The 16,049-nt window shown below is 34.0% G+C and overlaps 2 protein-coding genes across 3 annotated transcripts in view; one reads left to right on the top strand and one right to left on the bottom strand.

The window, feature by feature from the left end:
• clstn2a (calsyntenin 2a) overlaps positions 1 to 16,049 on the top strand; it is a 445,439-nt gene that overhangs the window by 400,018 nt on the left and 29,372 nt on the right. For both annotated transcript variants that reach the window (XM_073910342.1, NM_001159839.1), the window contains exons 11-12: positions 42 to 190; positions 11,043 to 11,251. In XM_073910342.1, the coding sequence (XP_073766443.1) occupies positions 42 to 190; positions 11,043 to 11,251 (358 nt within the window). The remainder of the gene's footprint in view (positions 1 to 41; positions 191 to 11,042; positions 11,252 to 16,049) is intronic.
• Positions 1 to 16,049, bottom strand: part of LOC141378646 (uncharacterized) — a 471,123-nt gene that overhangs the window by 251,938 nt on the left and 203,136 nt on the right. The gene's annotated exons all lie outside the window — the stretch shown is intronic.

Below are 16,049 nucleotides of genomic sequence, written 5' to 3' on the forward strand. Positions count from 1 at the left end.
TGAAAATTGGCTCCTTCACTCACTCTCTTGATCCCTTTCAGTTCCACTTCAACCCGGCTCAGTCGGTGTTGGTCATGGAGGCTGATGACTTGGAGAGCATCAACACAGCTATGACAAAAGTTTCCTACATCAACTCTCGACAGTTTCCAACTCCCGGGCTGCGCAAACTTCACATTACCACAACAGTCCAGTGAGTATTGTTACAAATGTAAATGAAAATCCTATCAAACATCACCTCATAAAGACCTTAATGGATTGATTATGCTGCAATGAAATCTGTATACAGGATGAATACTAAGCATATGAGTATGCAACATGACTCTCAATTACCTTTATGCAATCTGGCTCTTATATTAACTCATTCCCAGATATCCCAAAGAAATTACCCGGGCATATTTTAGTACAAGAGAAGAACATAATAAATGATTCCTGTTCTGAAAAATGCAGCTGTGAAATTAATCATATTTAATTGTGTTCATTGTTTCTGCTCTAAATGTCAAAAACACCCTACCATGCATCAAGTAATTTTCCACATCTTACAACAACTTTCAATAGTTACCTTTCAATGTTTTGCACTAAACGCCAACTTTTTTGATGAATACAATGTATGAGTAACATTGCATGACTCTCAAGTACCTGCATGCCTTCTGGATCTGACATTAACCAATTTCTACATATGCCAAATTACATTTACACAAGCATCTTCGAGTAAGCTAGAGAGTCAAAAGTGTTGGTCTGTTAAAAAAATACAGCTGAATCTAGAATTGTGTTTTAATTTCGATCGTGTACTTCTCTAAACGTCATAACCTATGCCTTAAGCATAACAACATTAGCTCATAAAGTATGGTGTCCTAATTTCTGAGATGCAAACCAGGGATATTTCCTATGTCAGTGGTAAAAATAGCATTTAAATCTCACTTACAAATATCTGTACGTTAATAAATAGGGATAATACAGTTTCTTTTTTAATTTAAAAAGCTCTAGTTGGGGAAAAGCAAAATTTGGATTGTCCTAGGACATTTGGTCACTTTATCATTTAAAAGAGTTTAAAAGACTGATTATGATGCAATGAATACAAAAACATGTATGTTTACCAAGTGGTCAATGAATACAAACTTTAATTTAAACTTTATTTTAAGAAGTAGCGTAACAGCTGCTAACTCATTCTAATATTTTCCCAACAAATGTTTCCAGAATTATCTAAGCATAAGAAAAATAAAAACTAGAAATGCAACTAAAACTACTTTAATTTATTTTTACAAAGGATTGTACCCAGACAAGTCAATTGCCATGCTGGATAAATATTGCGTTAATCATGATCATGAGTTCTGCTTCTCTAAATTAAGTATAATTGTCTTTATTATTGCCCTGCTGGTTATTTATGCCCTTTTAAATGGACACTTTTATTATTTTTTTCAGATTGGGGTTGTCAGATTTTGGCATATTTCAAGTTCTTTACTCAAGGGGTTCCACTCTAATTAAATATATAAAACATATTGAGTTTTACTGTGCATCCATCCACTAGATCAAATACAGTATACACAAACCAACAGTTTGATTTAAAATTTAATTATAATTGATTTTAAATATTTTTTTTATTTATTTATTTATTTTTTTATTATTAATTTTTTTTGACAGATAGACAGACAGGCTGACTGACAGGTTGATTGATTGATTGATTGATTGATTGATTGATTGATTGATTGATTGATTGATTGATTGATTGATTGATTGATTGATTGATTGATTGATTGATTGATTGATTGATTGATTGATTGATTTGACTGACTGACTGACTGACTGACTGACTGACTGACTGACTGACTGACTGACTGACTGACTGACTGACTGACTGACTGACTGGTTGGTTGATTGATTGATTGCACTATAATTGGATATATTTTCTTTTGTTAGTAGTTTCACTAATGTCAACCTTTGGCAGTTTCCCACTCTCTGTTTGTGCAAATTTCCCTTAAATACCACAGTGCATTAAGTACCACATTAAACACTCAAAAAAAAAAAAAATCGTCCATCTCTCCATCAGCCTATAAAGACTGTAACTGATTAATTATGCTGCAGTGAAATCTGTCTACAGGATGAATACTAAGTACTGTATAACAGTAAATATTCAAGTGAATGATTAAACGTAATTAGCCGGCTTCTTAAGGGATTCGTTTTCAAGCGTTGAGTGCTGTAAATCATCATTTTATTTTCTTTAATCTCACAAGCAAGTGTGGTTAATAAAAGCAAAACTAGACATTTATGAGAGAAGGATATACAGTAACAGAAGGCTTTCTCTGATCAATACCACATAGCTGAGGGATAAGCCTGCAGGGTTGCATTGGTTAGTAACATCTGTCTCACACAGCATCACTCTTGAGTACCAGCATGCAATCTGGATCTGCCTTTAGCTCATACTCCCAAATTTCCCAAAGAAATTTACCCAGGCAACTCTGAGTACAAAAGAAGATAGTCAAAAGTGTTAAACTGCTAAAAGAATAAATGAAAAGTGTAAACTAGGGTTATGGTTTTTAGGATCACGATTTAGACATTAATCAATTAATGAAATATTTTCATTTGTGATGTTTGCCCACTGGTAGTTGATCCAGAATTTGTATTTATTTTATTTTATTTATTTATTTATTTTGCTACAAACCTTCACAATGTTTCATCATTAGGGATGTCACATGCGTAATTTCCCCAATCACAAGAGTTAACCTAAAAGAATAAGCTTTAAACTCTGAATATTCCTAATCTGGCAACACATCCACTGAAAAGAAAAGACTATGAAAAGAAAACACCAAAGACTTATTTATTTTATTTCTACTAGAATAAAAGCAGTTTTATTTTTTAAACCATTTTAAAGCCTTAAAGTTTTCTTTATGCTTTCATCAAAGTGCAAAAAATGTCAACTATATAAACTGGTTTGATTTGAAGTTTCAGTTAGGCTTTTGGTGTTTTAAACTACCTAAATTAGTTGAACACCAGCTCGGAAACCAGACAGATCGTTTTAAACCAGTTTACAACCACTTACCATTATGCATTCGGCAGACAGTTTAATCTAAAGTGTTATATTTACGGAATACATTTCAACAATAAATGCACTTGCTGCTACTAAACTAAACCTTTGACCTTGGTATAGCAAGTGTCACATACTGTTTGAACTACTGAGATGATGTGCTGAGGCTGTTATTTTCAGCCTGGGAGTGTTCGTGTAGTGTTCTGGCAGTGGTCTTGCATGTCTGGGTAATGGACAGGCCTGCTGGTGGTGATGACTGCAGTGAGAAGAGCTGATGAGCACATGAAAGACCAATGATGAAAGAGAAACTGCTGTGTCAGAGAGCCAGTCTTCACAGTACAGCACAACACAACACAATTAAAGAGACCGTCGAACAGCTTGACACAGAACAGGCCAGAGAAAGACAATAAAACGCCACAAAACTTGACTTTAAAGTCAGAAAATTATATTCTGTCATCAGCCATGTTTCTATCCGCCTATTAATATGCGCATTTTGGAATATCAAATAAACATTCTTAATAGAAATGCCAAGATGCGCATACATTTGAAAAATGTGCATGTAATGAGTTTTAATGACTCCCTGACTATTAGAAAGCAGGAGAAGGTGAATCAAAAACTTTTAATAATTTTATTAAATAAATAAACCTAAAACAAATTAGTGACAACTGTCCTTGAAGCCAACATAAAATGTCCAGGCACGGTTCTCCCTTGTCTTCCACTACTGTCTCTCCTCCTTTTAAGTTTCCAGAGCTCCATCATGAGACTTGAGACAGGTGGTGCACACAGGTGAGACTCTTTAACACTAAAGCTCTCACATAAATTCCTAAAATGCACTGAGGAAATTTAACATTTTATTCAATACAAAAAAACTTGCATAAAGGAGGATGGAAACACATTTAATGAACAAATTCTAGCATGCGCATCAAAAAAAAAAAGTCTTGATTTTGCTTTAACAGATCATGTGTTAACAAAAATGGTTGTGATGGGGCATCTGAAATGTTTTGGTCATTTTAAAATCCCAAAATTCAGTCCTCAAAGAGGTTCGGTATTATTTCATCTGGCATTGAGGGGCTACAGTCATTGTTTCATCTTCGGAGGTGCAAGTAATTTTTTAACTTTATTCGAAAATACATTATGCCATATTCCAGTTTTGCGCATAAGTTTAATTAGCATACTTGGATGGAAACATATTATTTGACATAACATATTAATATTTTAATATAGTATTTAATATATTATTTATTTTAGCATATTATTTTAACAAAGCTATTATTTATTCACCCAGATATTGTTCCAAATCTGCAAAATTAAAAAAAGTGAAGTTTGATCACAATTTAGTTCACCCTGAAATAGAATACAATAAAAATGGTCATGAAGCTGGTTATAACAGCTGAATTATTTTTAAAAATACTTTAACAATTCAAATTTGAAGATATATCTCACAGTGTAAACTTTAAAAAAGGTGCTAAAGAGCAGCTGATTTTATGTTCCACGCAAAAGTCCATCAGTCAGAGTTCTTTTTGCCTTTTTGGTTCTTTCTTTCTTTCTTTCTTTCTAAATGACATATAAAGTTCTGTAATAATATACAGAGACTCATATCTTACACTTTTCTCTCTTCTATGTCTTTTCTTGGACTGTATCTCTGTCTCCTCTTATCACCACAATCCTCTCACTCAGTTAAAAGTTCAGAGACTTTCTGGTGAGCACTTTAGGTCAATAAGTGGAGACGATGATGGTTTGATGGCTCTCGTTTATTGATCATGGACTTCCGTTCATGTCAAGCATTTCAAAAGCACTCCAATACATGAAGTGTAGATTTATTTAGTAGATTTCATCCACAGAATACCTGATTATCAGTGTTGGAGAGTTACTGTCTGGATTAAATTGCACTTGCTGAGATAAACTTTTCTGTAACAAGCTATTTTTTGTTTTGTTTTGTTTTGTTTACTTGCTGAGACATGTTTTTTTTTCTGTGACAAACTATTTGTTTTTTGTTTTGTTTTGTATATTTGCTCAGACAAGTGTTTTTTTTCCTTGACTATCTATGTTTTGTTTTGTTTACTTGCTGACACAAGGTTTTTTTTTCTGTGAAACTATCCATGTTGTTGTTGTGTTGTGTTTTGTTTTGTGCTGTTGTGTGCTTTTTGTTTTGTTTTGTTTACTTGCTAAGACAAGTGTTTTTTTTTTTTCTTTAATCTTTTAATATGTTGTATTTTGCTACCATTACAGGTTTTATACTTTATTTAAAATGTATCTGACAACTTACAATAGGGTGAACTAAATTGTGATTAAACTTCACTGTCATTTGTAATTTTTTGGAAGTCCATAAAAGGCTTTTTAAATGTGTATTTCTTTCTTTCTTTTTTTTGATAATTTGCTAATATTTTTCTCTTTACCCTCACCACAATACATATTTAATGTTTCCTCCCTGTCAATCAACTGCTGTCCAATAGAGGCTGTATTTGGTAGTGCTCTATACAAAACCCCACTTGTCAGTGTTCAGTTTGATGTGTCGACACATTAAGCATGTGTTCACACTTGGCAGTTTTGGTTTGATTAAAACAAACTCTGGTGTGATTGCTCTGTTAGTGGAGTTCATTTGAATAAGTGGGAATGCTGCCATTTGAACGCTGGTGCACAGCAAACAAGTGGGCCGAGACCACTGAAAAGTCTAAATGACCTTTCAAATGAACTCCTTTAGAGCTTTGACTTAAATATAAATTTAACACAAATAAGACATAATGTCATAAGATTTGACTATAAAAAGATAGAATTTTCAAGCACATCTCTTTAGTCTCACCTCATGAAGTTGCCCATTACAGTTTATTGACTCTATGGTTTGCATGCAGCAGATTTTTATTTTTGTGAGACAGAGAAATTCCTGAATAAAAAATGCCAAAAAAAAAATTATAAAAGCAGTTGTAAGTACATACTTATAAATGACAGTTGCTTAGCAAACCATGGCCAGATGTGTAGTTTTATGTATTATTTATTTGTTCGTTTATTCATTTAGCCTAGATCAAAATAAATAAGAGAATCCAACTATTAATAAGTGCTACTACACACTAAAAAAGCATAAAAACACTCTTTCTTTCACATTTTTTCACACTTTTTAAATCACATTTCAACCTCCAACATAAGTTTAAAGAATGCATTATATATATATCATTTATTTTTTTCTCTCTAATGTAAGATTAATGAGATTTACATTCAAAAACGCTATTATTATGAACCAAGTAAAAAAATGTTTCCCTATAATTTCTAATATTTCTAATTGCTATTTTTTTTTACTTTTTTCCAAAGATTACTGAAATTGTTCAGATATTTGTTGTGTACAAATCAGCATATTCGAAAAAATCGTGTATCACAAAAACAAAATGTAACTATGAAATTGTAGTAATAAAACAATATATTAAAATAAATATATATATATATATATATATATATATATATATATATATATATACACACATACTTACATACATACATACATACATACATACATACATACATACATACATACATACATACAGTTGAAGTCTGAATTATTAGCGCCATACATACATACATATATACATATGTATAAAGAGTTGAGCAAAATCATTTAGGGGTTTGATGTATATCCTAACAGCCATACATGTAAAGCAAAATTGGTCACACTTTACAATAAGGTTCATTAGTTCATGTTAATTAATGCATTTACTAACATGAACAAACAATGAACAATACATCTACTACTGTATTTGTTTATGTTAGTTAACGTTAGTTAATGAAAATACAGTAGTTCATTGTTAGTTCATGTTAACTCATGGTGCATTAACTTATGTTAACAAGCATGGACTCGGATGTTGTTAATGCATTAGTAAATGTTCATATATGATTAATAAATGCTGTACATGTGTTGTTCATGATTAGTTCATGTTAGTAAATGCATTAACTAATGAACCTTATTGTAAAGTGTTACCGCAAAAATAATGTCCTTTCATTCGGTCAGGTCCAGTGGCCGTCCTCCTTGATCCAATCTCCATCATTGTAAGCTGCTTGTTTTTGTGTCTTTTCCATTTCGCCACTTGTTAGATGTTTGCTCCAACTTTTTTGCAGTCTGAAGTGCGTCAAACGCACAAAAAGCCCAATTCGTCCCATAGGATGCCTAATCCAATCTTTGCAAAGACTTTACATGCAAAAACTTGCGTTTCATCCGCCCCACCCTCATGTAATGTAATGATTGTGAGAGCACAGGTGAGACATCACTTTTCAAAAGACACTCAAATACATTACGTGCGCTGCATATGCAATGTCTATAAGTTTAAAATTGAAAACTGAAATAAATCTAATTTGATAACGTGGTTTGTAATTTGATGTTTTATGAGATTATTTATATCTTTTGCAATTATTTTGCGTTTAATTAAGAATTTTTCAGGAAAGCAAACATTTGCACCTTTTTGTTGATTTTGTGTTGGATTCAACGATTGAAAAATTGTGAAAAACTAGAGGGTCTGTCATATTTTCTTTCTTATTTTTTAACATTCTAATGTTTTGCAATTTTTTATCATGATTTACACAATAAATGCAGAAACACAAATCCTAAACCTTTAAACCATTTCTAGTTACATTGACAGTGTTTTTGTGTGTGCCTGTATTTGTCCTTTCCCCTTTAGCGATGTTCATTTGATTGTCAAGGTTGAAAGTAGCATGCCATCTGACAGCAGTTTAATGAAACCTATTGGATCCAATCGCACCCAACGGATCCGTACCCAAATGAAACCTCAACAGGGAGAAAGTAAGAAGACAGAAGCTTCAGCACTTGTCTGTGAAGAGGACTGCCTAAATAAGAACAGACTTCTCTGGTCGATAGTGGAGTGAGCCGCAGCTCTCGTAATAGCCAGAGTCCGGCTTAAACCCAGCTCCCAATATCCTTAAATCAGCCCTGTAAATAAAAGCAAGATAGTTGTCTTTTTTCACAAAGCCTTTTTAATGAGCAAACACGCTCCAGACTGTTTTCCTTTAGCGCAAGTCAACCGAAGGGAGGCACTTTTACACATCACAAACTTTCCGCCATCATTTTTACGGCAGTGATTAGACCTAATTGTTTCTCTGGTTCCACGGAATTGTGCGCTCTCCTTCCTTCTCATTCAAGCCCATTCTCCATGTCGACTTGAGGGAAAGAAACGTATTACCTCAGGGAACCAGCGCACCATCGCTCGAGCACGGCTAAACATCTCTCTAGAAAGCTTGTTGTCGTCTTCAACAAACAGATAGTACTTAATTAGTGGGCGAGTGTATAAATGAATTACCAAACCAACGAGTGCTCTTTAGGGCTCACCCTTGAAAAAGAGTAATTACTGGGCGCACCGAGAGAAAGGGAGGCCTGTTAATCCTAAGACACTTTATTTTTCCCCCCGTTTCTCCTCGCATACGAGCTGTAATGAAGCTGGAGGGACTCCAATTTCCCCAGCAGGTCTGTGTGTGAGTCTGTTTCAGTCCACGCTTCAGCGCCTCGCTCTTAATCAACACTGCTTCAGACTGCCATATACCAACTTCTTCAGCTGGCATCAGGAGTTGGTGGCACCAAGCTGAGCTCATTTTTCTTTTTTTTTCTGTCGACTCACTGATTTAGGACTAACTACTGTATGTTGCTGCATCGTTAATTGGTCCCGGGATCGATTTCACCTGTGAGGTGTGACGTGTTGACTGTGACAGGCGGAAATGCTGGTTAGACAGTGCAGTCATCAACTGTCCAAACACTCGGAGTTTGTGAGTGCCGGTGCATCTTAATGGGTCCTTAGGAAAAGTGCGATGCAGACTTTATTTTGGGAAGCTAGAGTGTTCAAACATTTCCAGTGGTTGATAATGTGTGCTTGATAACGTGTGTTTGAATGCAGAAAGAGGCTATTGTTTAATAACTAAATTGATTGTTTGATATCTCATGTTTTTTGCTTAGTTTTTTGTTTTTGTTTGTTTTTTTTATATGTACAAAACTAAATGCTGTTTAATGTGGAAAATATATTTTTCAACCTAAATAATATTCATTTAATTAGCCTTTGCCATGATGACAGTGCATTTTAATAGTTATTTTGCAATAGAATAGATTTCAGCTATAGTAAAATTTGCTGCCTAAAGTTTTTTAGTTGAATCAAATACATTTTCTAGTCATCTCTCGACTCAACATCAGTCAAACTAAATAAAAATGTTAAATATAACTGAACTATTTAGCTGAAATCTAAGCCTTAAAATAAGTTAAAGTAATATAAAAACATTTGTTGCTATGACTTTTTATCATGTAATTTTTTCAGTATACTCTACCTGACAAAAGTCTTGTTACCTATCCAAGTTTTAGGAACAACAAATAATGTCTTGACTTCTAGTTGATCATTTGTTATCAGCAGTGGCTTATATGAAAGGCAAAGGCCTCTAGATTACACTTATTTTACAAAAATAAAATATGATAATGCCTTAATTTCTAATTATTTAATTAGGACAGTAGGGTCTGACTTTGCTTATACAAAAGTCTTGTCACTGAACAGAAATAATGTAGAATATAAAGTCATGGTGCAGTGGAAACAGAATTAAATTGTGTATGAGACCCATGAGCTTGGTGGACTGCATCCATACATCTCTGCAATAACTCGAATAACTTATTAATAAAGTCATCTGGAATGGCAAACAAACTATTCTTACAGGACTCTTAGAGTTTTATCAAGATATTTGGATTCATCTTCAGTGCCTCCTCCTTCATCTTACCCCAGACATGCTCAATAATGTTTATATCTGGTGACTGGGCTGGCCAATCCTGGAGCGCCTTGACCTTCTTTGCTTTCAGGAACTTCAATGTGGAGGCTTAAGTATGAGAAGGAGTGCTATCCTGCTGAAGAATTTGCCCTCTTCTGTGGTTTGTAATATAATGGGCAGCACAAATGTCTTGATACCTCAGGCTGTTGATGTTACCATCCACTGGATGGTACCCCAAACTATGATTTTTCATTCAGCAAACTTGACTGATTTCTGTGAGAATCTTGGGTCCATGTGGGTTCCAATAGGTCTTCTGCAGTATTTGTGATGACTGGGATGCAGTTCAACAGATGATTCATCAGAAAAATCAACCTTCTGCCACTTTTCCAAATGATTAAGTCAAGTTAGTATTTGTTGCTCTTACAACTGGGATTGATGACAAGACTTTTGTCAGGTAGTGTGTGCAAGTCAGGTGAATTAGGCAAGTCACTTTTGGGTTATAACTTTGTATATTGGGCAAAAATCGACCCAAACGAATCTTTATTTTATGACTCAAAATTACTTGTATTTATGTGTTTGTTTGTTTGTTTGTTTGTTTGTTTGTTTGTTTGTTTGTTTGTTTGTTTGTTTGTTTGTTTTTTCAAATGACCTTTTGACCTTTATGCATTTTGATTCAATAATATATATATATATATATATATATATATATATATATATATATATATATATATATATATATATATATATATATATATATATATATTTTTTTTTTTTTTTTTTTTTTTTTTTATTACTCAAAATAAACTTTTTATTACACAAAAATGATCCATGCAACTTTCTTTCATTTCCCATGTATGTCTCAAAATTACCCATACATGCCACATTTCCTTCTTTTCAGTGTTTTATTAAATAATGCAATTATTTTACTCTTTATCTGTTTCTATTGATTGATTGTTTTTTTTCTTTATTTTAATTTCTTATCAGCGTTTGTAAAGAACAGTTTCTTTCTCTGTTTACCCTACAAGTCTAAACATTTGACACATTTACTGTTTTTTATAATCTAAAGAACTATAAATCAAATCAGTTTTCACTTTACTATAGTAGGTCTCAATCTTTTTAAAGCAAAATCTACTCTTTTATAAAAAACATTTATACAATAAAAACATTTTGGTCATGACTAATCCTATCAGAGTTAGAACTCGCCTTTAACACCTTTTCATGTCGCTCCATGGCCTCAGTTATATGCCTTCAGTGTTCTGTTGAATAAATCTATTGCTTTTTCTCCAATTTGTAGGTGTTTCGGTGAAGACACTTGCATCTCCATTCCAGAGATCAAGGCGATGGTGATGGTTCTTCCGCCAAGTGAGCCTCGGATCACCATTGCTGGCGTGGAGCGTCTGGTTTGGCCATCGGCTCAGCTTCGAGCCCCAGTCGGAGTGGCTCTTTTCAAGGACATCCACATCATTAGTACCGTCACCAAGACTGACGCCACCCTCAGCATAGGTGAAAGATGACTCACTTTCACAGCACATATATTAACATAATCTCACTCTTTTGCATTCATCCATTTCAGAGGTGCCAAAGTTGAACTTTTTGCCTCACATGTAAACCTATAAACCTATATTTACTGAAATTGGATAAGGCTTTTATTGTTGTGTCATTCACCATTTTCCTAAAAGCCCACAACATTTTAAATGTCAAGTCTGAGGAAGTTCCTATTAAAGTTATTGAAACGCTCACTCCTTCAAAAGAAAAAGCTCAATCCTTCAGCTTGGCTTAGTCCCTGAAATATTAGCAGAGTGAACCATTACTGAAACCAATCATTTCAAATTATACAGTTGCACTACAAATAATCACTGTCTGTCAGATTAACTTAATGAGATATAAAACTATTATATAAACTGTCAGGATTCTGCCACCTCAGTCTTGTTAGTTCGTGTTTTGGTGGCAGAGTCCGGACACTAGTCCTGTCATGTCTTGTATGTTATGCTCTTGTATGTTGTGCTGTCATTGTCTGTCTTTGTGTATGTATGAATGTCGTCTTGGCCATGCTCAGGATGCGCGCTCTTGTCCTAGTGTTTGTATTTGCTTTGTCTGCAGCATGCTGTTTCATTCTCAGTGCCTCAGTCTAGTTGGTTTCGGTTTTGTTTGCCGCTGGGATGAAACATGCATGTCGCATTCGTGAATGCACTGTTGGTGTTTTTATTTATTGTGTGCTTATGTCTTACGTTCAGTCTTTTGTTGGTTTGGTGTTAAGCACATGGTTCATTTTTACATGCGTCGCGTGCTTTAGTGTTATGTTTCATATGAACACACGGTTAATAAGATCTGGCATTGGCTGCATGTTCTAGTCTCGTTTTACGTGAGCACATGGCTTGTGTTGTTTTTTTTTTGTGTCATGTGCTCTCCAGTCTATTGTCTAGTCGCACCCACCTTGTTAACCCATTATAAGTTTATTATATTCACTTGTTTGATTGCTAATAATTTCTCTTTTATAGCTCCCTCTTGTCTGCTGTCCTGTGCCAGTTCGTTGTCATACATTGTTGTTTCCAGTCTTGCCCAGTCTTGCCTTTTCCTTACAGCCCAGTCAAGTTTGTTTGTTAATGTTTACTCCCTTTTTACAGCATCGATGTTGTGATGTAATTTGAATATAACCGGTTAATAGACTTAAGCATCCATTTGATTGTTAAATTGTAAAAAGAAACGAAAGACCGTTTAAACGCAAGTGCCGTCATTAGCCGCAGGCCAGTGCAGAACTTCTATTGAAAATAGTGGGGTCAAATTAATTTCCATATTTTAAAGACATGGTGTGGAAAAATATCATTTAATGCAGTGTTTCTTGTTTTGGACTCATACCCACTTTATTATGTATCCCAGCCAGGCAGTGAAGATCACTGTTTTTTAAAGAAATCAGATCTTAAATGCGGTGGTTTTGTATGGGATGACAATTAATGGAAAGCCCTGGGGCTGACTGACTGAAATTAAAAGTCTATGTGCATATACTCCATTGAGTTCTCACTCCAGTCCCCGACCCAATAATTGTGACGTAAACTGGCTAATTTCCATCACCTGATGCTGATGTTGTCAACAGTTGTGTTTCATTCATAGTGATAACACATGATGGCGTCTTAAAAACCTGCCCCTCATGTTTTAGGCACTTCAAAATATGCAAGATGTGAGCATAATGGTCATGCACATCCATTAAGCATGTGTTTTTACAAAGAAAATCAATGAAAAAAAACTTGTTCTGTATGAATGGCAACTGATTGGATCACACCTTTTTTTTGTGACTCACTTGATGTTAGAAACTGACTATTACGTCATTCTTTTTTTGTTTTGTTTTTTACATGTAGAAAATATCTCGAAAGTTTGTAAGGAGCACATGCTGATCCTAAGCAAGCAAAGGCATTAAAAACATGCATAACGTGGCTGTTTTTAAAAATCCATAACCATTTTATTCAAAGTTTATTCTATCAAATGCTTTAGCTATTTATCTAGTAGCAAAAAATATGAAACATCTAATTGTTTTCCTTTTTTATTTGTACTATAAAGGGTTCATACCTTTTTTTTATTAGACAAATGTCTCATTAAAACATCTGCAAATTTAAAAAGCTGATCCAAGAACAGGTAAACATTGTACTGTAGATGCTTGTGCTACCACATCTGTTTTATACTGAAATAAAGCAAACAAATAACGAGAGCGGATCATTTCTGCATTCTCTGCATTCTCCCTAACAATGCCCATTAGCCGTGACTTATTCGCATTACAGCCCAGCCTTTTGTGTTGTACTGTTTACATATTTTTAATGTGATATGTTATAACAAGAGTATAAATGGCAAGCGCTCTCTTCAGTCGGCTGCATTCTTTTCCTACTGATTATTTTCCTTTTTGCCTCTGTACTCAGCTGTAGCAATATAAAAAAAAAATCATATACTGCACATTCTGCACATCGCTTTTCTGATTTAATTTACCATATATCCCATGAATAATTCACTGGAATGCACTGAGAATCTCTCAGAGTTTTCTCTTTCCGGTCTGTTTTCGCACAGATGCTTTAAAATTTAATTGTCGCCCCTTTTCACTTATGATCCCTATTAGTAATGTTTACTAGAAAGTTTCTAAAACAGGTTCTGAAATGCATTATTTGTGATCTGTGAGGTATATTTTTGCAGTTAATGACTATTTTTGATATGCATAACTACAGTGATATTTAGCCTGTCTTTAATACTGCCTCGCTTGGTGTTATTCATGTTATATCAAGATTGTTTGTTTACACTTGGTTACACTTTATAATAACTACACACCATGAATCATTTATTAAGAATTAGCAAATGGTTAATACATTTTTGTTAAGCATTACCTGTACATTAATAGAGGTTAGTAAGTAGTTTAAAAATACAGCTACAAATGTTGTATTTTTGACTAATAAGCACATGTATAATGTATTTAATTATTGTGTTTTCATATTTTGTCAATGATTCATTTTTCATTATTAAATTAAGTATTGCATTATTTGGGGCCTTGAAATGAAGAACCATATAAGTTCATATTTTCAAATTTTAAATAATAAGATTTTTTCATTGGGATTGTGAACATTGTATTACATATTTTTATTTTACTTAAAGATAGACAAGAAAAGCCTCTTAATTCTAAGAAGATAACATTTTTCAGTGTCAGTGTTAAAAATCAAAGTTATTGTGATTTATATTTCTCAAATGTAGAAGAACGGTATATGTCCAACTGTGGAAACTAAAGATACTATTTCTTTGTCTTAGTTTTAATTTAGTTACAGAAACCCTCACATTCCAAATACATGTGCTAAAGGTGAATTAAATAAGCTAAATTGACCATAGTGTATGTATGTGAATGCAAGAGTGTATGGGTGTTTCCCAGTGCTGGGTTGAGGCTGAAAGGGCATCCGCTGCGTAATAACATATGCTGGATGAGTTGGTGGTTCATTCCCCTGTGGCAACCCCTGATTAATAAGGGACTAAGTCAAAAAGAAAATGAATGAATGAATGAATGAATGGAAAGAAAATACAGTATGAACAATGTACAATGCATAGACATACAGTACAGCCTATAACAATCGATTATTATTAATATTCATTCATTTTTTTGCCGGCTTAGTCCCTTTATTAATCCGGGCTTGCCACAGCGGAATGAACCGCCAACTTATCCAGCAAGTTTTTACGCAGCGGATGCCCTTCCAGCCGCAACCCATCTCTGGGAAACATCCACACACACATTCATACATTACGGACAATTTAACCTACCCAATTCACCTGTACCACATGTCTTTGGACTGTGGGGGAAACCGGAGCACCCGGAGGAAACCCACGCGAAGGCAGGGAGAACATGCAAACTCCACACAGAAACACCAACTGAGCCGAGGTTCGAACCAGCGACCTTCTTGCTGTGAGGCGGCAGCACTACCTACTGCGCCACTGCCTCACCTATTATTAATATTAAATAAATAAATACAACAATAAATACATAAAATGCAGACATCATAGCTAAATAATGTCATTCATTTAGAAATATACACTGGTGTGTTGGCGCAGTGTACTTCAAATTGTGCGCTTCGCCATCTCGATATAAATAAATATATAAACAAATAAACTCTGCTTGTCGTAGTTACACAGGAAATATGCATTGATACAGCTTTATTTTATACAGTAGTTGGTTTATGCTGTCCTTCTATTTGTTCATGTCGGCTCCCCTTTTTTTGCCGAGGATTTGCCTTTTAAGAAGCAGACATGACAGCAAGCAGCATCTCTATTCTTCTAAGTGGACATAAATATTTTTTCCTTGTGATGATATTTTAATGTTTAAAACTCAGACTCTTGCTCACGTGAAAATATCCCAAACTGTTTCTGTATACAAAATTCACAGATACAATTAATGTCACATGGTGACATCTCCTTATTATTTTTTTATGTTTTTGGACTTACACGATTGTTCGTCGCACACAGTCATTTATAGTACAAACCAGTCATATAAGAAAAGTTGGTGTTTTTTTTTTTTTTTTTTTTTTAAGATCATTCAGAATATGTAATAAAACGATTAATAAACTATTTAAATTGACATTTATTTATAATTATTATGAAGACATATAATAATAGTTAGTTTGTATGTCCAGTTTTGTGAACTAATCTAAAGTGTGGACTATTTACACTTTGTAAATCCATCATAAGGCAAGGCAAGTTTATTTATATAGCACATTTCATACACACTGGTAATTCAAAGTGCTCTCATAATCAGGAATAAAAAAAAGTATAAGAAAATAAAAACAACAAA

Source organism: Danio rerio, chromosome 2 (genome assembly GCF_049306965.1).
Source record: "Danio rerio strain Tuebingen ecotype United States chromosome 2, GRCz12tu, whole genome shotgun sequence".
Classification (NCBI taxonomy): Eukaryota; Metazoa; Chordata; class Actinopteri; order Cypriniformes; family Danionidae; genus Danio; species Danio rerio.